General features: G+C 38.4%; 1 protein-coding gene across 1 annotated transcript in view; it reads left to right on the top strand.

Moving 5' to 3' along the window:
• Window positions 1-22,989, top strand: part of LUZP2 (leucine zipper protein 2) — a 480,236-nt gene that overhangs the window by 222,293 nt on the left and 234,954 nt on the right. The window contains exons 2-5 of the mRNA XM_063438820.1: window positions 6,845-6,962; window positions 10,369-10,439; window positions 14,071-14,152; window positions 14,630-14,692. Of these exons, the coding sequence (XP_063294890.1) occupies window positions 6,845-6,962; window positions 10,369-10,439; window positions 14,071-14,152; window positions 14,630-14,692 (334 nt within the window). The remainder of the gene's footprint in view (window positions 1-6,844; window positions 6,963-10,368; window positions 10,440-14,070; window positions 14,153-14,629; window positions 14,693-22,989) is intronic.

Below are 22,989 nucleotides of genomic sequence, written 5' to 3'. Positions count from 1 at the left end.
TGCGGTCCTTTGTGCAGTACACTGGCTTTGGTCCAAGTAGACCTTTCCTCGTGGCACTGGTCTAGCCGTTGCCACTGCGAGCACTTACGCTCTACCTCCCCGCCAGCCTTGTATGCTGTCTGGCAAGATATTTGTCTTTGTGAGATGAAATTCCATTTGACTTGGAATAGACTGAGCTTTAAATTGCCATGAGAATAGCTGACTCTACAAATATGGCAACATCGCCCATTAAGGCAATAATATACCTTTTCTGGGAATTTAATAGTAATTTGACTGTACCTTAGTTTTCTTTATTACTTTTTATTCACTATGAATTGCATGTTTTTATAGATATTATTGAGATTTTATTAATAACCAAATAATAAAAACACAAGGTCACATGACTCGTTCTAACAAAATCAAGAAATTGACAACTAGGTTTCTATACTCTATACTGTGATGCAATCAACTTTTTCTATAAATATTCAGAGCAATTCTTGTACTGTACTTAACATTAGAAAGGTATATGTGTGTGTGTTTGTGTGTTTTTTTAACGTTAACCCCTAGTTAGCCTAACTCCAAATCCCCAAATTCCCCACTAACTTCCACCCCAGTTAGCTAAATATATAATTTTAAAATATTTAAATTAATTAATAAATTAAATTTAACCCCTGAGGGTTAATTCTTTTTTTAACCCCCAAGGGTTAAATTTATTGTATTAGTTAAAAAAAAAATCAGATGACAGTAAAATGTAATCCCTGCCAATTGATCACTGTAGTCAGTGATCAATTGGCAGGGAAGGGGTTAATTTTTTTATTAAAAGGGGTAAAGGGGGGTAGGATTTTAAACTAACTTTATTTTTATTTTTTTAACAGGGACAAGATCAGTGAAGATCCGTCTCCCTGCACTTCACAGTGAACCCAGAAGTGCAGGGAGGCGGAAGGTAAGTATACACAGCACATGTGCTCGCTCTGACATGCTGTCAGAGCGAGCACATGTGCTGGGACAGCCCGATCCGGTGCTCCCGGTCTGCCTCTAATACAAAGGCAGACCGGAGCACCATTAACCCCACGATCGCTGCAATCACGGCCATCTGGGGTTAATTTTACAGCGTGACGGACAAGGTTCGTCACCCGTCGTTAAGGGTATCCCCAGGATGACGGACCTCGTCCGTCACCCGTCATGAAGGGTTTAAAAACAAAAACAAAAAAACAAGCAAACAGCAGAACAATGCAAGCTGTATATATATATATATATATATATATATATATTTATATAGATAGTAATTATCACTCACAGTCTTGTAGCAGTTAAAAGTTCAAACTTTATTGAAAATCCATTAAAAATTTGATAATTCGATCAACGTTTCAGTCCTCATCTGGGACTTTCATCAGGATCAGACATATATATATATATAAAAATTTATAAAATACAGGTGAAGTGAGCATATTGAAAAATAACTATATAAGACATCAAGATGTGTGTTTATATAAAGTGTTATAGTGTGTGAGAAAGCCAAGAGTCTACATTAAGTCCTTTATTTCTGGTGTTGAAATGTGTGATCATTTTCATCTCAAATGTCTTTCGTACATGAGAGTCTTTGAAATTCCCTTTAAGAACTTTAATCCTGAGGTTTTGGATTGAGTGACCCAGTCTGGGTGAAGTGATGACCAACATGGGGTACAATATCCGTTTTCCTTGTGGTTCTTGATTGAGTGTCTGTATAGATTCATTCTGAGAAGCAGCTTAAGGCCAGTTTCTCCAATGTAGCAAGCTTTGTCACACGCTGTACACTGTATCATGTACACCATATTCGCAGATGTGCACGAATATGATCCCTTAATGCTGTGGGATTTGTTATTGTGTCAGGCTGTGTTATTGCCACATATGTGTTGGCACAGTTTTGCCATTCTGTGTGAGCATCGTACAGTGCCATTCTGTGTGAGCTTCATACAGTGCCATTCTGTGTGAGCTTCATACAGTGCCATTCTGTGTGAGCATCGTACAGTGCCATTCTGTGTGAGCTTCATACAGTGCCATTCTGTGTAAGCATCGTACAGTGCCATTCTGTATGAACGTCGTACAGTGCCATTCTGTGTGAGCTTCATACAGTGCTATTCTGTATGAGCATTGTACAGTGCCATTCTGTGTGAGCTTCGTACAATGCCATTCTGTGTGAGCATCGTACAGTGCCATTCTGTGTGAGCATCATACAGTGCCATTCTATGTGAGTGCCTTACAGTGCCATTCTGTGTGAGCATCGTACAGTGCCATTCTGTGTGAGCATCGTACAGTGCCATTCTGTGTGAGCTTCGTACAGTGCCATTCTGTGTGAGCATCATACAGTGCTATTCCGTGTGAGCTTCGAAAAGTGCCATTCTGTGTGAGCTTCATACAGTGCCATTCTGTGTGAGCTTCATACAGTGCCATTCTGTGTGAGCTTCATACAGTGCCATTCTGTGTGAGCTTCGTACAGTGCCATTCTGTATGAGCGTCGTACAGTGCCATTCTGTATGAGCGTCGTACAGTGCCATTCTGTATGAGCGTCGTACAGTGCCATTCTGTGTGAGCTTCATACAGTGCCATTCTGTGTGAGCTTCGTACAGTGCCATTCTGTGTGAGCATCGTACAGTGCCATTCTGTGTGAGCATCGTACAGTGCCATTCTGTGTGAGCATCGTACAGTGCCATTCTGTGTGAGCTTCATACAGTGCCATTCTGTGTGAGCATCGTACAGTGCCATTCTGTGTGAGCATCGTACAGTGCCATTCTGTGTGAGCTTCGTACAGTGCCATTCTGTGTGAGCATCATACAGTGCTATTCCGTGTCAGCTTCGTACAGTGCCATTCTGTATGAGCGTCGTACAGTGCCATTCTGTGTGAGCTTCATACAGTGCCATTCTGTATGAGCATCGTACAGTGCCATTTTGTGTGAGCATCGTACAGTGCCATTCTGTATGAGCATCGTACAGTGCCATTCTGTGTGAGCGCCGTACAGTGCCATTCTGTGTGAGCATCATACAGTGCCATTCTGTGTGAGCTTCATACAGTGCCATTCTGTATGAGCGTCGTACAGTGCCATTCTGTATGAGCGTCGTACAGTGCCATTCTGTATGAGCGTCGTACAGTGCCATTCTGTGTGAGCTTCATACAGTGCCATTCTGTGTGAGCTTCATACAGTGCCATTCTGTATGAGCATCGTACAGTGCCATTCTATGTGAGTGCCTTACAGTGCCATTCTGTGTGAGTGCCGTACAGTGCCATTCTGTGTGAGCTTCATACAGTGCCATTCTGTGTGAGCTTCATACAGTGCCATTCTGTATGAGCATCGTACAGTGCCATTCTATGTGAGTGCCTTACAGTGCCATTCTGTGTGAGTGCCGTACAGTGCCATTCTGTGTGAGCATCGTACAGTGCCATTCTGTGTGAGCTTCATACAGTGCCATTCTGTGTGAGCTTCATACAGTGCCATTCTGTGTGAGCTTCGTACATTGCCATTCTGTGTGAGCTTCATACAGTGCCATTCTGTGTGAGCATCATACAGTGCTATTCCGTGTGAGCTTTGTACAGTGCCATTCTGTGTGAGCTTCATACAGTGCCATTCTGTGTGAGCTTCATACAGTGCCATTCTGTGTGAGCTTCGTACAGTGCCATTCTGTGTGAGCTTCGTACAGTGCCATTCTGTATGAGCGTCGTACAGTGACATTCTGTATGAGCGCCGTACAGTGCCATTCTGTGTGAGCTTCATACAGTGCCATTCTGTGTGAGCTTCATACAGTGCCATTCTGTGTGAGCTTCATACAGTGCCATTCTGTGTGAGCTTCGTACAGTGCCATTCTGTATGAGCGTCGTACAGTGCCATTCTGTGTGAGCTTCATACAGTGCCATTCTGTGTGAGCTTCATACAGTTCCATTCTGTGTGAGCTTCATACAGTGCCATTCTGTGTGAGCTTCGTACAGTGCCATTCTGTGTGAGCATCATACAGTGCCATTCTGTGTGAGCTTCATACAGTGCCATTCTGTGTGAGCTTCGTACAGTGCCATTCTGTGTGAGCATCATACAGTGCCATTCTGTGTGAGCTTCATACAGTGCCATTCTGTGTGAGCGTCGTACAGTGCCATTCTGTGTGAGCATCGTACAGTGCCATTCTGTATGAGCATCGTACAGTGCCATTCTATGTGAGTGCCTTACAGTGCCATTCTGTGTGAGCTTCGTACAGTGCCATTCTGTATGAGCATCGTACAGTGCCATTCTGTGTGAGCATCATACAGTGCCATTCTGTGTGAGCTTCATACAGTGCCATTCTGTGTGAGCTTCGTACATTGCCATTGTGTGTGATCTTCGTACAGTGCCATTCTGTGTGAGCATCGTACAATGCCATTCTGTGTGAGTATCGTACAGTGCCATTCTGTGTGAGCTTCATACAGTGCCATTCTGTGTGAGCTTCATACAGTGCCATTCTGTGTGAGCATCGTACAGTGCCATTCTGTGTGAGCGTCGAACAGTGCCATTCTGTGTGAGCTTCGTACAGTGCCATTCTGTAAGAGCTTCGTACAGTGCCATTCTGTGTGAGCATCGTACAGTGCCATTCTGTGTGAGCTTCATACAGTGCCATTCTGTGTGAGCTTCATACAGTGCCATTCTGTGTGAGCATCGTACAGTGCCATTCTGTGTGAGCTTCGTACAGTGCCATTCTGTGTGAGCTTCGTACAGTGCCATTCTGTGTGAGCTTCGTATAGTGCCATTCTGTGTGAGCTTCGTACAGTGCCATTCTGTGTGAGCATCGTACATTGCCATTCTGTATGAGCGTCATACAGTGCCATTCTGTATGAGCGTCGTACAGTGCCATTCTGTGTGAGCATCGTACAGTGCCATTCTGTGTGAGCTTCATACAGTGCCATTCTGTGTGAGCTTCGTACAGTGCCATTCTGTATGAGCATCGTACAGTGCCATTCTGTGTGAGCTTCATACAGTGCCATTCTGTGTGAGCTTCATACAGTGCCATTCTGTGTGAGCATCGTACAGTGCCATTCTGTGTGAGCTTCATACAGTGCCATTCTGTGTAAGCATCGTACAGTGCCATTCTGTATGAATGTCGTACAGTGCCATTCTGTGTGAGCTTCATACAGTGCTATTCTGTATGAGCATTGTACAGTGCCATTCTGTGTGAGCTTCGTACAATGCCATTCTGTGTGAGCATCGTACAGTGCCATTCTGTGTGAGCATCGTACAGTGCCATTCTGTGTGAGCTTCGTACAGTGCCATTCTGTGTGAGCTTCGTACAGTGCCATTCTGTGTGAGCTTCGTATAGTGCCATTCTGTGTGAGCTTCGTACAGTGCCATTCTGTGTGAGCATCGTACATTGCCATTCTGTATGAGCGTCATACAGTGCCATTCTGTATGAGCGTCGTACAGTGCCATTCTGTGTGAGCATCGTACAGTGCCATTCTGTGTGAGCTTCATACAGTGCCATTCTGTGTGAGCTTCGTACAGTGCCATTCTGTATGAGCATCGTACAGTGCCATTCTGTGTGAGCTTCATACAGTGCCATTCTGTGTGAGCTTCATACAGTGCCATTCTGTGTGAGCATCGTACAGTGCCATTCTGTGTGAGCATTGTACAGTGCCATTCTGTGTGAGCTCCTGTTGTGTGGTCAATTTGCTGTGGAACAATCTTTGTCTCAGGTTATGGGGTTGCTTGTATGCTAGTATGGGGTCTCACATCATGATTCATTAAGTGTGGGGTCCTCTGAAATTAACAGCTGTAGCTCTTTAATAATTGTACATACTTCTTCTAGATTTGGGTTGTATGTGACTACCAGAAGGATTTTTGTTTTGAATTTCTTTTCTTTGTATCGTAGGAGCCTTTCCCATGGTGTTTTTTGGGCATATTCTTTTTTTTTAGATTTTATCCTTTCCTTGTAGCCCTTTTGCCTAAATAACTCTGACAGTATACTCAGGTGTTGATCTCTGTGTTTTGTGTCAGAGCAAATGTGGTGATATCTGATAGCCTGGCTGTAGATGATACCTTGTTTGGTGTGATTGTGATGGAAGCTGGAATTGTGGAGGTAGCTGTACCTGTCTGTGTGTTTTCTATATACAGACGAATGAAGAATGCCATTGGTGACAGTTATTGTGAAGTCCAAGAAACTTACACTATGATTTGAGAAGTTCATACATATGTATATATATATTTTATATATATAAGAATTATAAGAATCCATGCACAAAACAGGGGACAGCACGGTGTCTTAGACAAGAAACATTATTTTTTATGGTTTATAAAACATCCATAAAATGGGTATATCTTAATAAAGTGAGAAATTTGAAAATAAATTGGTCTCTAATAAAAGCTCTAATTGTGCTTATTGATGGCAACAGCTGTGCATCCACATTGCCATTTTATTTCCTGTTTAGATTTACAGTCTTTTATGAAGAATATTTTCAGTATTTTCTAGCAGGATCCTGACCTCTGCTTCCAGCGTTTTTGCTCATTATATCTCTCATTGTTTGTGTTATAACTTCTGTGGCCTTAAGGAGTGAGGAAAGCAGCTTAAATTCTACCCTCAATGCCCCGAACCTAGTTAACGGGGCAAGTTCTTTGAAATGTGCTTATAATTTATTATTTCGCACTCCCAATAAATGATGCATTATTACTGGGAGATAGGATACCGGTTGGACTTTGCATATTTTATAGCTTGCACATGTTGTAGAGTCTGACTGTTTCAGCTGATACGACCTTTTAGCTTAAACTAGAGGCAAGAAACAGCCGTGTAAGTAATGTTGTATATAGCTTAACATTTCCTTGTACCTTGCAGTTGTACACAATTGCCAACCCTTCTGACCCATGATTTTTTTCCCCGTTAGACAGGGCTACGAAGATCTAGAAAAACAGCTTAAAGAAGTATTTATGGAAAGAAGCAGTATTCTTCGACAACTTTCGAAAACATCACGGGAATTGGATGGAATTAAAGGCAATATTCAGGTTGGTCTTAACTTAACAATTACCTTGCAAAACTTTCCTAATGTAGCAACTGGTAAAATGACAAACATCAAACCTAAAAAATAAATAAATAAAAAATATATTAAGTGGAACAAAAAAAAGCAGTCTTACAAAGCATAGGAAGTGATTGAGGCCATTGTTCCAATGGGCTAATGCCTTTGCGGCTGCTGAACAGAGATTTTTCTGCAATACCACATGTGACCACTACTTATTGTAAATATAAACTATCTGTACTGAAAATTAGTTTTTTGGGGTATTTTATTTCCTGTTATTTTTCTCTTGTAATTTGTCTACTTACCCTTGTCATGATTAAACTAAATGAAAGCAATTTGCAGTTAACCCCTGACATTTTCCATTCAAAGTCAAAGGGGTACTTCAAGATGTAGTTGATTTGGGTAGTTAATTGTAGTTATAGTATCTGAAAACAATGGATTATAATTAAACTTAAATAATTCCACCACGTGTATGTGCTAAATTGCATCAGGTTGCGTTAGTTTGCCCCAAGGTTTGGTTACCTAATTTACAGGCTGGAACATAGTCCCACAAGTGCGCACTTTTGAGAACGTTTGGAAGATATGAACTAAAACAGTTGAAACTGTTTCCAAAATAACAAGAAAAAAATCCTGGGCAGTGCTGTATCTTTCGCAAAGCAAACAAGTCCATCATCACTGAGAGAGCATAGAGAAAGGGGAACAATGGCCTCAATCACATTCTTTCCGACAACATTGATTGGCAGTTTATCGGTTCCCGATAAGCCTTTTGAATTGATTTAATTGCCAACTTTAAAGGCTTATCAGGAGCCATTAAATATCCCTTTGAATAATATTGATTTTTGATATTTAATCAAAAATAGATATTATACAAAGCGTTAAAAATATCAGATTTTGCGATACAATACTATTTATTAGGAACATAATCCTAGATAAATGGCCTTTCAAATATTGACAGAAAAATTCATTTTTTGACTATCTTCCCGCTGCAGCACTAGAAACATAGAATGGGCAAATAGAAACATAGAAGAAAAAGCCTACGAGGTCAATATGACTCCACCACTACTTAAAAGGTGGTTTTATACCATGAGTGGGGGCATGTCCGGTAGACATTGAGCAGCATCTAGGCAGCTATTGCTTTCCAATTACTAATAACATTTACAAATAACATACGGGGTGGGTTGGGTATAGGTTCTCCCTGCATGCCACCAGGGGGTAGGGGCTTTAGATTAAAGAGCGGGGAAGGACAGTTCACTGCACATCCCCAGGTCCAACTCATAGCATGCAGGTGGGTACTCCATTAGAATAAAAGGTTGGGGAATGTGTTAGTGTGGGGCCAGGTAATAAATTAAAACATTTGGCCTGTAGTGTACCTCCTGTCCTCACCCGCAGTTGGTGTTGTGGGTCTTTATTTAAAAAAACGGCTGGGGCCTATTGTCTCCACTAGCTGAGAGGCGTGCCCAACAATTCAATCTGAATAAGTTTATAGTAAGTCTATAAATATATTTTTTTCCATTTTTTTTAAGTTTTTATTGTTTTATGTTGATTTATATATTTAAAAATATTTGCTTGCTGCTTTAAAATAATAACTGTCCTTAATTGTTTTATTCTGGTAAGCTTTAACACGGGGATCAGTGAGTCTGAAAGGAAATCACAAGCACAGATCTTGGATTTCCTTTTGTTTTACAGCAACCTATTCAGATAAGATTTCAGTTGCTTTTCTGAAATTTCGAACAGTGTGGAAGGTGTAAACACAAGACATTTGAAGTAAAGAATTTTATTTTATGAAATGTGAACTCTGCATGTATCTAAAGAACTATGTTGCAGCGATTATGCCTGTACATAGCTTTAAGGTAAACAGAATAATAAAAAAAAGTCATAATATTGTCCCTTAAAGTATAATTTTTGCCAGGAGCTTTCCATTTTCATAAACAACTTTAGCTTCCGCCTTGATGTGATTGGGAGATATTCTCTGCATTATTTAAGATGGCTTTCTGGCACAAATAAAATCAAAATGAAAATGTAACACAATGTTTGTTTGAATGTTTTTTAGTATTGTTTTAACAACTCTAGTCCTATAAACACTAACTGTAAAGTTTCAAATAATAAATCTCTTTAAATTTTATTTCTCTCCATCACAAGGGGTGATGGATGGAACTATTCTTCCCCTTTCTAGAATGGTAGGAACGTTCAGATAAAAGGTTTGTGGATAGTGATGTTTGCCGGCGAACATAGTGTGTTCGTGGTCGCGAACACGCGCGATGTTCGGTCCGCCCCCTATTCGTCATCATTGAGTAAACTTTGACCCTGTACCTCACAGTCAGCAGACACATTCCAGCCAATCAGCAGCAGACCCTTCCTCCCAGACCCTCCCACCTCCATGACGAATAGGGGGCAGACCGAACATCGCACGTGTTCGCGACCGCGAACACGCTATCTTCGCCAGCGAACGGTTCCCGGCGAACTGTTCGGGACATCACTATTTGTGGAATGTCTAAAAAATTCTGATTTAGAATATATGATTATTGGGTGATTTTGCAAGGATGTAGGAGCAGCCAAATATCATCATTCCCTCTCTTACCCATTGGTACGTCCCATGAGGTTGATGAAGGCATCTGTTACCAAAAATGTTTGGGGACATCTTTTAGTATTTTAGGCACTTTAGTCGTTGTATCCCACATCATTCCCTGGTGTGTATATTCTATTGGCTAACTATATTATATATTTACATATCCTTTGTTTTATATTGGTGATTTGCCTTATTTACAGTATTGTTTAATCAGATAATAATGAAACTTACTTATTTGAGCTGCATTATTATCTTGTAGAAATATATATATATATATATATATATATATTATAAATAGTATTTAATAAAGGTGGACATTTTAAATGTAAATTGCTTGATGTGTTTAATTTTGTGCCCCTCTTGGTCTGTACTTAACATTAATTTAATACCAAGATTCTTCTGTGAAAAATCCCTAGACACTTCTATTAGTGAACTGGCACAACAGATTATAGTTTTTCATTCTTTAAAATGACTTGCTAAACTTTCTGGTCTGTTCTGTGTGGATGCTGACCCTCGGGCAAGCTCTGTGACTTAGTTTCTAGAGAGATTGGTTAAACCCCCCTAATTATATTAGTTTCTTATTGATTTATCGTATCGTTTGCCATAAATAATAACATAATTTGCCTACCAGTGAACGCTTAAATGTGGCTCTGCATGATGGGACTTGTATTTATATAAACAATACTGTATGCCGATTGGACCAATTGATTTTTTTACCTGACATATCTAGAATGCTAGTTTATGTGCATCACATCTCCCATTGCAATCAGACAAATATATGACATTGCTCTAATTATGTTTTATAACATAATGTTTTATTTGTTTCCAGTCTTTGAAAAACAATGAAGCATCAACTAAAAGTGATATGCAAACTCTTTTGGAATTAGAAGAAAAACAAAGGTAAGAATAACAGCAAGGAAGTATATATTGTTTCCTATACATTTATGTAGAATACACAGAGTTTAACTAAAATGATTCCTCGATATCAGTTTAACCCATTAATTGTAAGTGGGGTCATCCATAGAACAGTTCAATATCAGCACTAAGAGAATTGGACCGCATTGATGGTCAACATGTTCTAAATGAGAAATATTAAAGAAACACTAAAACGTGTCTCTGTCCTTATTTAAATAGGTTCTCTCCCCTGTGTGTCCCATAAAAACACAAACATACAAAATTAAGCCCTATTTTTACCTGGGACAGAGTAGTTGAGAAATATATTTTTTTTTCAAAATTTTTATAGAACAGAACAATTATTTACCACATTAACATCTAAATAAATTGAACAAAGCAGCATGTTTTAACCCTGTTCCTAATAACCCCATGTGTTCACAGGTTAGATTTTTGTATTTTTTTATTTCTTTGTCATTTTATTTTAAAGGAACACTATAGAGCCAGGAACACAAACATGTATTCCTGGCCCTATAGTGTTAAAAGCACCATCTAGCCCCCCTGGTCCCCTCATGCCTCCCTAAATATAGTAAATCTGACCTGTTTTCAAGTCTGCAGCTGCTTAATTTCTCCCTGTTACCTTTAGACCTGCCCACTACCTGCTGACAACAAGAGTGGTGGCCTGATCCAATCACAATACTTCCCCATAGGATTGGCTGAGACTGATAAGGAGGCAGATCGGGGCAAAGCCAGCATGATTCAAACACAGCCCTGGCCAATCAGCATCTCCTCATAGAGATTAATTGAATCAATGAATCTCTATGAGGAAAGTTCAGTGTCTGCATGCAGAGGAAGGAGACACTGAATGTTTTGATGCATTATAGGAAGCCATGACCCAGGAAGGATCTCTAACAGCCATCTGAGGAATGGTTAGTGAAGTTATCTCTGAAAAGACAGTGTTTACAGCAAAAAGCCTGAAGGTAATGATTCTACTCACCAGAACAAATTCAATAAGCCGTAGTTGTTCTGTTGACTACAGTGTGCCTTTAGAATGCCATCAACATGCTCAATGTGCAAAGGGAATGTAAATGACCTTCCCCTCTCACACTGTATTAGAGCCTGAAAGTTTCACAATTGTAGGACTGCTTTTTAGCAGTCAGACATGTATGGACATAGCGGGGAATGGGATGCGAATAATAATAACAGGGCCTTCGTCCAAATACCCCCCAAAAATTACAGACACTAAATTTGGATGAAAAGAGGCCACATCATTTATTATAACGTAAGACTGTAGGACTCATCCAACATTTATTAAAATGTATCATTTAATTATATAACCAGAGATAAATACATAAATAATCCATAATTCAACATATAATTATTAACACCTAGTGCCCTACAGACTTTAGCTTACATAAACGTCCTTGCCAATGAACAAGACCACGTGCCTATTCAAAAACTTACCCAAAGGGTTCTCGCCTCCCCAACCAAATTCCCTTTTTCTTTCAATGCTTACCACAAGCCAGCTTCTAGCTCGGTGGGCACAACCAAGTCGGTAACTTAAAATTTACCCTACAGAGCAGGGGAGTTTGAGACCCGACCTTGACCATATCCTGACACTCAATGTAATAGCCCCCAAAACTTCCAGTACCAGTAGGGATATCTGTGTATTGTATGGGGACTACCAATAAGGATTTAGTATATGAGGTCATGCGAAAAGATGCCACATATCAGAAAACGGTGGCTACAAAGCTAAGGGTGGAGTCAAATTCTGGGGAGGAGTCTCACACCTCATAATGGCTTTTAAAACATTATGGGAGATGGAGTCCATCGGGAGTGCTGAGGGTTGCCTACCCCTGTTAAATCTAGAGCATAGTAGATTCAAAATTTCAATAACCTAAAAGTTTGTTTCAAGACAGGAACAGTAGGTTTTAGTGGAAAAATGCTTCAATTTTCTTTTTTATAACTATGATTTTTATTATTTTTCTTCTGTTTTCAGACTGTATAGGGCAATCAACACTGCTCTGTTTTCATTTAAGTCAAGCGTTTATTTAAAATAAGTTTACATTAATCAGGGCAGTCTAAAAAATTATTAACAATCACAAACATGTTAAAATGGAAACGTGTGCTATAAATGCACACAAATAATTCTTCAGTGCATATAAAATAAAATAACTATGTTGCAAAATCAGTGTAATTAAATAGAATGTGAAAAACATGTTCCTGTAACTTTAAATTATGTTCTCTTCATGAATAAATGGCTTCACAAAATCAGCATTAGACAGAAAAATACAATCTAAATTATATGCAGAGGCATCATTATGTTCTTGTATAGAATCTTTCTAAATGTCATTAGTCCCACTCACTTACATCAGTTTATGGAAAAAATACCATAACATAATAAAAGTGGCCTACTCTGTAGTTCTTTAAATTAACTCAAATGTTGTCAATAATTGTCTTGATGCCCTCAGGGTTCATTATTAGTTGTGTTTATGATAGTTATGAAAGCTATATACAATTTGTAAGATATCACGGTGCAAAACAAGATATAGCAGATGTTTTTATATGGGGGGTCAGGCAGAGAGGGGGCGGAAAGTGATAAAAGTGACCACAGTTTGAAGATGAGAAAAAGATAGAGAGAGAAGGAAAAAGAAAAATTGAGAGTGGGAGGATAAGCAATTTCCAAAAATAAAAAATAAAATGTCATAGAACTAAGTAGCTGAGTCTGTAAGATTATCCATCTCTACAATACAGTGCGTGGTTGTATAAAATGACATAACTCATAGATATATTAGACTATCTCTACCTCTAAACAGTACTCTAAATTGGTAATCTATGTTTCATATTAGTGATGTATCCCAAGTCTCAAATAAATGTTACATTTAATTTAAACCTCGATCACTTATTAGTGCACTTATTAGAACATACGTTATATATCAGAATACTTTTGGCTCAGCAGTACAGATATAGTCATGTGAAAGGTTTATCTCGGCAGATGTCTTCAAACAGCCTGTTACCTTGTTATAATGGTGTCTTTTTATTTTCGGTATACTAAAATCTAAATAGTTTGATTTATGAAAGTGACACGTCTTTAAAGAAACATACATATTTTCATTTTGTTAAGCAAATTCTGGCACAGATGGTATTTTTGAGGAGTTAAAGTATATTTTAGGAGCATCATTCTCAACTGTTTGTACGTGAACAAGCTGATGAGTCGCAACTTTTTGTAGAGGAAAACGCAATCATGTGATATTAAGAATTATATGAAATTATTCTCACGAAAATCTGGCCCCCAACAGTAATGAACGCACCACAGTCTCCAACAGACCTTGGACACCGAAAGCAGTACTCACTATAATATTTAATGATTGATAGTAGAAAACACAAAACATTGAAAGCATTAAGGTTTCCTAGCAGTATTGATAGCATACTCACGTAGCTTAATAATTACGGTATTAAAGAATACTCCGCCATACTTCCATCAAAACAAATTCTTTTGTGGGTTTTTTTTGTTTGTGTTCACAAAGCTGCTGAGTTTAATTCTTTAAAGACCCATGTTATCACGCAAGTCACAACTGCAAAGCGAAAATATCCTTACTAAATTTATTCTTTTTCATTTTTATTTTTTTAAATAAACCAGGAAAGAGATGGAATCTCTGCAGGAAGCATTCACAAAGCAACTTAATGAGGCAACTGAAAAAGCAGAAAAGCAGCAAGCGACTGTACGTGTTTGTATCACATGACCTCCCAATTATACTTCTCTTCCATTTTTCGATTTCCTGTTTGTGATCTTTGTGTTCAGTCAGAGCACCTTTGTTGGCTGTTAAAGGAAAGTAGTCTTGCTTTGAAGTTACATAAAAGCTTTCTTTGGGTAATGGCCTCGCTATATGACTAGAGCCGAGAACTGGGGAGTAACGGTTAGTTTAGCATTAATAGAAAGGCCTGAATCTGCAGGATATTGAAAAGCTCCTTATCTCATTACCGTCACACGTATATCAAGGCCGAATCTCAAAGAGAATCTAAATGTATCCCTGCACCATCCAAATGGATGTTATTATACGGCCATATGTCAGAATCTATGTCCTGTTTAATTATTTCCTAAACTTCGTATTAAACTCGCACATCGTGCATGTTGTTCTGTTTTTACCAGTGCTTTTATTCCCCGATTCTTCACCCATCAATCTTTTGCTTCTTTACAGATTAATTTCCTCAAGACAGAAATGGAGAGGAAAAGTAAAATGATTAGAGATCTTCAGAATGAGGTAAATAACATATTTCTGGATATAAAGAAATCTTTCTTGGAATATAATGAAAGATTCATATTTTTCCTGTAGTAACAGTATTCATCTTCATCAAAAACATCACAACATTTAGCATGCGTTATTTAAACAGAAATGGCTGTGGATATATTCCGAGTCTAATCTAAAAAATGGAAATTATTGTATTTATTGTATTATCAATGGCATTCTTGTATATAAGCATTTTATTATGGTTTAACATTCCACCATATAAATTCATCAGTTCTATATTTGTCTGTTTTTCTTTTATTTCTCTCTCTTTCTTTCTCTCTCTCTCTTTCTCTCTTTCTTCACTCTCACGTTCTCTCTTTCTCTTTCTCTCTCTCTTTCTCTTACTCTTTTTTCTCTCTCACTTTCTTTCTCTCTCTCTCTCTCTTTTTTTCTGTCTCTCTCTTTTTCTGTCTCTCTCTTTCTCTCTCTCACTCTTTTATTTCTTTTACAAGTGTAGTGTAATTTTTATCCCACCAGTACAGTTCAATGGACATACTAAACTCTGACTTACAATCACCTTCTGACCTTATATGTTCACTAATTATAGGGTGTTTCACTGATCTAAGAATTGCTGTGAATTCAGAGTGAATTAAAAAAAAATTTAAGTTTGAGGGATAATATAGGCATTAAAACAACTTTAACTTAAATATTGGTGTATAGATCATGTTCCAGCAGTCATACTGCTCAATTTGCTGCCATTTGACTCACACAGCCTGCATGAAAAAAATGGTTTCATTTTCAATCAGATGTTAACTTGTTTTTATAAATTTATATCTTCTGCTTTGTAACTTGAATGTTAATCACACATAGGAGGCTCTGCAGCGTCTAGACTGCTATTAACAGAGCAGGACATAATTGTAAATTAAACAGAAATTGCAACAAAGGAGATTTAAACATTAGATCTCTCTTTCCAGGAAGTGTTTAGGAAGGCTGTGTAAGCCACATGCAGGGAGGTGGGGCTGGAGCTTTATTAACAAAGTCATTTAATTCCTGAATGTCAGAGAACATATAGTGAGATTGTAGTGGCATGGTCTGTACACCAAAACAGCTTCTTTAAGCTAAAGTTGTTATGGTGCCTATAGTGTATAGTGTCTCAAGACAGAAATGGAGAGGAAAAGTAAAATGATTAGAGATCTTCAGAATGAGGTAAATAACATATTTCTGGATATAAAGAAATCTTTCTTGGAATATAATGAAAGATTCATATTTTTCCTGTAGTAACAGTATTCATCTTCATCAAAAACATCACAACATTTAGCATGCGTTATTTAAACAGAAATGGCTGTGGATATATTCCGAGTCTAATCTAAAAAATGGAAATTATTGTATTTATTGTATTATCAATGGCATTCTTGTATATAAGCATTTTTATTATGGTTTAACATGCCACCATATAAATTCATCAGTTCTATATTTGTCTGTTTTTCTTTTATTTCTCTCTCTTTCTTTCTCTCTCTCTCTTTCTCTCTTTCTTCACTCTCACGTTCTCTCTTTCTCTTTCTCTCTCTCTTTCTCTTACTCTTTTTTCTCTCTCACTTTCTTTCTCTCTCTCTCTCTTTTTTTCTGTCTCTCTCTTTTTCTGTCTCTCTCTTTCTCTCTCTCACTCTTTTATTTTTTTTACAAGTGTAGTGTAATTTTTATCCCACCAGTACAGTACAATGGACATACTAAACTCTGACTTACAATCACCTTCTGACCTTATATGTTCACTAATTATAGGGTGTTTCACTGATCTAAGAATTGCTGTGAATTCAGAGTGAATTAAAAAAAAAATTAAGTTTGAGGGATAATATAGGCATTAAAACAACTTTAACTTAAATATTGGTGTATAGATCATGTTCCAGCAGTCATACTGCTCAATTTGCTGCCATTTGACTCACACAGCCTGCATGAAAAAAATGGTTTCATTTTCAATCAGATGTTAACTTGTTTTTATAAATTTATATCTTCTGCTTTGTAACTTGAATGTTAATCACACATAGGAGGCTCTGCAGCGTCTAGACTGCTATTAACAGAGCAGGACATAATTGTAAATTAAACAGAAATTGCAACAAAGGAGATTTAAACATTAGATCTCTCTTTCCAGGAAGTGTTTAGGAAGGCTGTGTAAGCCACATGCAGGGAGGTGGGGCTGGAGCTTTATTAACAAAGTCATTTAATTCCTGAATGTCAGAGAACATATAGTGAGATTGTAGTGGCATGGTCTGTACACCAAAACAGCTTCTTTAAGCTAAAGTTGTTATGGTGCCTATAGTGTCCATTTAAAGCCAAAAGAGCCAAACTGAAAACAAAATTGATTTGGAGATTGTTCCTGCTACATTTATATGCAAAAGAATATTAATAGGTTAGAATGGGAGATTATTTTAGGTTTGGGGAACATTGGGGAGCATTGGGGAGCAGTGAAATTGGTAACAACTAACAATATCATATCAATATATCATATCATTGGGGTAGAACTGGAGATATTTTTTTCAGCTTTGGGGATTATGCTTACAGTAAAACAGACATAATTAAATAGGAATGCTTATACTAATGCTTTATTGCATGAATAATACATTAATTTATAATAATATTACTACCACTACAACTAATAATTGTTTATTGTTACTATATTCAAAGCCTAATCACGCAATCCCCATACATCGTCACACAAGCTTACATCATTGTACCACTGAGTGTGTTAATCAGTCTTCAAATTCATCACTCAAGATAGTGCTCCGTACTGTAACATCTTTATCAGGACTAGTAACTTTATGAAATGGGTTTCCATGGCTAAATAACTCTAATAATATGAGGCATTATCTGGAATGATGTCTCAGTTGGACTTAGTTAGGGCAGATAAATCATCTTCTCTGGAGTGATGAATCATTCTTCATCCTATAGCAGTCTAACAGATGACTGAGTTTGGTGGATATAAAGGGAATTCTTCCTAATGTATGCATATCATAGTTATCTTTCTAGTAACCAAATTAATCTTTGGATGATCACTTTAGGTTACATGCTTCAAATTCTAAAGTCAGTTCTTAAATCACCAAACCTCATTAATTAGTGAAGAGACCAAATATTGATCAAGTTGTTAAACGTATTCATATTTAAAAAAAGTTTAAATATATATATATATATTTAGGAAATATGCAATATCTAAACACACCTTAATGTATATTTTGTGCACACATTTGCAGTATTTAAGTGATAAGAATCGAGAACCAATACAATCACGTTGAGTCATCCTGTGCCAGATGATCAAATCAAGTCGTTATTTTTAAGAAGTATCGCTTGCACAGAAACATCAATTAGGGGAATACACCACATATACTGGACCTGGGAACTTTCACAGTATTTTCTGATAACATTGCTGTAGGTATCATTTGAGATAAAAAAAAAAAATGTTTTTTCATCTGCAGCCTATTTATAAATAAAATGCCATAAAATTAATTGGTTCACTTACCGTATTTGAAAATATCAGTACCAGGCTAATTCAAAGTCCTTTCATGCCATGACATGTACATTTTGATAGCTTGTTTTGTTGCACACAATTCTACGGGAATAGATGGCATTAAACATGTCCTATCAGTAGAAAGAGTATTATTCTACTTTAAAGTAGATAATTTATTTTGGTAGATGTCCTTGAATTTTTTTTTTTTAATGACAGTACATGGTTAGATTTGGATTTTTAATTTGCCTAATTATATGCCAGGGACACGGAGTTTCAATACATTGACAAACATACAGCAGTAGTTATTTAGATAATTTATTACTTTATACAACAATAAAAAAAGGGCCACATGCATAGTGGCCCTTAATCAACGCCATCAGGCCATTTTGATATCGGCAGCCTGGGAGGAAGTTAGAACCTGTGACTTCCTCCCCATTACAGAGGTAGATAAACGGGAGTCGGAGGAGGGAGAGGCAGAGGATAGCATGGGGGGGAAGGGGTGAGAAGCAAGGAGTAAGTTGCTCCAGTCAGGCTCACACACCCATCAGACTCAACCAGCAGCAGGGTCCCAGGGAAGCCACCCTCTTGCTCATAAAAGGCATGTTAACAGGAGGGTGGCAAAATATATAACAAATATGACATGCATGCTTATCTATGTGTGTATGTTTCTGTGTGTGAGTGTGCATGTGCCAGTGTGTGTATCTGTGGGTCAGTGTGTGTATGTCAATGTGTATATATGTATGCCCGAGTGTGTGTGTGCATTAGTGTATCTATCTCTATGTGTGTCAGAGTGTGTATCTTTGCATGTGTAAAAATGTATGTGCATTTGTGCATACATCCCAGCAATTAAACACCAACACTACATGACAACACAGTCTTGCAATCAAATGCAAACATTGCATACAAACACACCCCTGAAGTCAAATGCCAACACTATACACAAACACTCCTTTATTCAAACATCAATACTACACACAAATGTACACCTGCATTTAATGGCTCACACTACATACCAACACACTCCTGCATTCATATGCAAACATTACATAAAAGTACATCCAAACATTCCAATGGCAAATGTACATCAAATACGCCCCTACACACACATACACATAACATCATTACATTCACACACACCAGCCCTGCTCATAAATACAAGCCTGAAAGGATGGGCAAATAGTATATAAATAAAAGCAGGACTATTTTACTATGTATGGCTAAACTTCAAACTCCCGAAATGGTTTGAAGTGGCACTTCGAATTCCCGAACAACCACACGAAACAATGCATTCTTAAGCACTCTGGAGCTTGTTAACACCTATTAACAACTTGGAACGTTTCTCACCACAGTGTTCTAATTGTTCGTGTGGGTGGCCATCTTGTTTGCATGAACGCAGGCAGTGGTGTTTGGACATGAATCTCATGGAACACTAAAATCGTACATAGAAACTCCCGAACACCACTGGACTTCCACCATCGCCTGTGTTCGGTTCTATACAAGTTAGAAGGGCACTGTTCGGTGGGATCATTCATCTGGATGAAGGGAGCAAGCTCTATTGACTCTGTTCAGTAGTTTGTTAATTTTAAAACTACCGAACTAGACTGACCGCAAGCCCTGATTCTCTGGAACTGTTTAGGGGATGGGACCATTCCTGCGGTGAGTCAAATTAATGACTTCCATAGAAATCCTGAACCCCTGAACTGATCTGGGTGATTTTTAGATATGTTGGTCACCCAGATTACGGCTATCAGGGGGTGTAACATTTGTGGGGATATTATGTGTTTTGGGATACTTTTGGGGTTGTTTAGAAATATGTGTTTTTCTGCCTGGAGATAATTGAGTTAGTACAGTATCTGCAGTGTTGTGCCTTCAGGTCTATGTGGGCGTACCCCTTGCATTAGGATTGTCATATAAGGCCAAGTGTGGCACCATTAAAATAAGTTCCTCTTCACCCTCAACATAGAGCCTCGTCTCATGTTTGGAGGGGACAGCTATATTAACTCTGGGGATTGCTATACTCATTATACTGCTGGGTTCCCTGGGTTATACTTCCCTGGGTTCTAATCACTAGCTCTTATAAGAGCTGTTCCTGCTATACTTTCTGGAGTAAGAGAGGTTCACCCACTGGAAGCTGGATCCTGGTCTTCGGTCCAGAGTAGGTGGAGGACGGCGAGACCCCAGCCAAGCTGCGGTGGCTAAGGGGCTGTGGTGCTGATGGTGTCTGGTGGAGTGCTTGGAGTCCTCTGTGAGCACTAGGAGCATCATGGTGCGAGGTGGTCCATCACATTTGATGTTTCTTAACGCATAACTGCAAACTTGAAGAAACAAACCGTGTTAGCCATCTGTTATATATTATTCTAGCAGAGATATCTCAAGAATTCTATTTGTATTGCATAGCTACTAGATAGCAATTCCACTATTAATGATGTGAATGGATAGGTATGAGAAACATATACGTAGTTCATTGAGAGCAGGGGTGGGGAACCTTCGGCCCTCCAGATGTTGTGGACACATTTCCCTTGATGCTTTGCTAGCATTATGGCTGTAAGATCATTTTGGGAGAAGTATCTTCCTCACACCTGATTGTCCCAAATGCAATTCACGGTGAACATATTTCTTTACTGCCAGTTCTTCAGGCTGATACAGATGGCCTTTGGCATAAATTCCCTAAATATTATTGTAAATTAAATCTGTTTCTGTCTTATCTTGACACTATCATGTCTTCACATATAAATTGCTGAGAAAGTGTTATGGACTAAGTGAGTAATATCAAATTTTCACTCTGTTATGATACCTGGAATCAAGTTAAAAAAATCAGATATACTCTTGAAGTTGAGGTGCACAGATGGTACCTTTTAATAAATGGGTTTTTTTTGTGTCAACTATTAACTGCTATGTATTAAAGCATCCGATCTAAGTTTTCAGTTCAGAGATTACAGCTTCTATACTTATTGACTTTTTGAATAATGCTTGTGTTGCAGTTCTACAAAAGAAGTAATTTGCATGTCATTATATTTTAATGAAAGAAGAAGCCAGAACAGCAAATGTATGTTTTCATGTCTATCATCTTCCTCTGTAGGATTTTCCAAGTAATTTACTGCACTTTCAGGACTCATTCACCTTACTTTTATAATTTCAAAGCCTAAAATTTTCATTATTGCAACGGATTCAGAGAACATAAATTCATCATCTGCATGTCTTAGCCCAATGACTTTGAGAATGCTCATATCTAATACAATCTCAGAGTCATGACTTTAATATCAAAGAGAAATGTTTTGGTGTGTTTTAAATTTTTTGCAATCAATCTTGATAAATCAATGTAAACCCAGTCCTCGTAAATGTCATATTTGGTTTACAATTCAATTTTAGCCTTTACCACTGGAAGAGTTTGCTTTCTTCTCTTCTTCTGCAATCCAAACTTAGAAAAATTCACCTAAAAAGTATATGTAAAAAGGCAGAAGCCCCATGTTTCTCATCCTGTAGGCATATTAAAAGGAAACAATGCATTATTAAAGCTGCAGTGGCAGCAGTGCCGAATTGAGAGCCCACTGAGCCTGGTACTGACAATTACGATGGACCTAATTACAGATTCCTATTGAAAGAAAACACTAAAACAGTCATAGCTCTCAAACGTCTTGTATCTGTTGGAGGTGGTGCTGGAAGCAAACTCACAAGGTCCAGCTATAAAAAATCCATAACCTATTCTAATCTCGTGCTTTCATCTCCCAAGCAAATCTAGCAAATCTATACACCTTAACTGTAGCATCCAGTGAAGCAGGACATCGGTGGGTGAGGTTAAAGGGTGGGACACTGACATGCATCACATAACTTGCACTGCCCAATGGATCAGACATGCCCAGAAATGGAGTGGGTCTGCCTGAAGAATTGGAATGCTGACCTGGCATGAATGCATGTCAGGCTGCCTGCCAATCATCCAGACTGTGCCAAGCTCAGGGTGCAGACAACACCCTGAACTTGGTGCAAATACATCTGATGATGCACTCAATCTACTCTTTGTCCATTCCTTTCCTTACCTTCTTACTTTTTTTTATCATATTTGTTTTTTATTGAATTTTCAGAGCAGCACACAAGTATATAAGAACACATTACTTTGTAGTTATACAAAGAAAGCATAATGCAGAAAATAAATATTATCACGGGTTACATCGTCTGAGAAATCCAATTAGTTTCAGATATGCATACAGAGACGTTCATCTGAGTAGTGCATTACAGTGATGAGTGATGCATTGGAACATCACAGATCACCTTCCGCATGCATGGGGTTGAAAGACAATGTGTGTCCGGAGGCTTTGTGCCTTACTTATGTAACATATGTGCCATGCATACAGGGTACAGAATAAAAAAGAGGTGGGGAAACGCATAACATACAACTGTGGAAACATGGGTTGAACTTTGTGATTTGTCCTCTGCTGCCTGGTGCACCTCTGTTCTACCTATTACTACGTGTCCAGACCAGTTAGTTAGTCCGCACCACTGCTGGCCCCAACAATGTTGTGGAATTTTAGCCAGCTGCCCCATTGTTGTGAGTGGTTTTTGTCGCCCCCCCCGCACCCTAAAGGACATTTGCTTATATGAGCATACATAGTCTACTCTCTTCAAAACTCCTCCAGGGAAGGGATCACATCGATCTTCCAGTGGGAGGCTATGGCTATCTTGACCACAGTCAACAAATTAATAATTACTGTGAAGTGTTGGTTGTGGCCCATTGTGGGCAAGATATGGAGTAGATAACCCTTGGGCGTCAGCAGGAGTAAAAGGGTGGTTACTGTGCTAATGAGCTTCTGTATGTGTAACCAAAATGTCTTAAGACTTG

This window comes from Pelobates fuscus, chromosome 12 (genome assembly GCF_036172605.1).
Source record: "Pelobates fuscus isolate aPelFus1 chromosome 12, aPelFus1.pri, whole genome shotgun sequence".
Taxonomy (NCBI): Eukaryota; Metazoa; Chordata; class Amphibia; order Anura; family Pelobatidae; genus Pelobates; species Pelobates fuscus.
The sequence above is the reverse complement of the archived record's forward strand: the minus strand, read 5'-3'. Positions and strand labels throughout refer to the sequence as shown.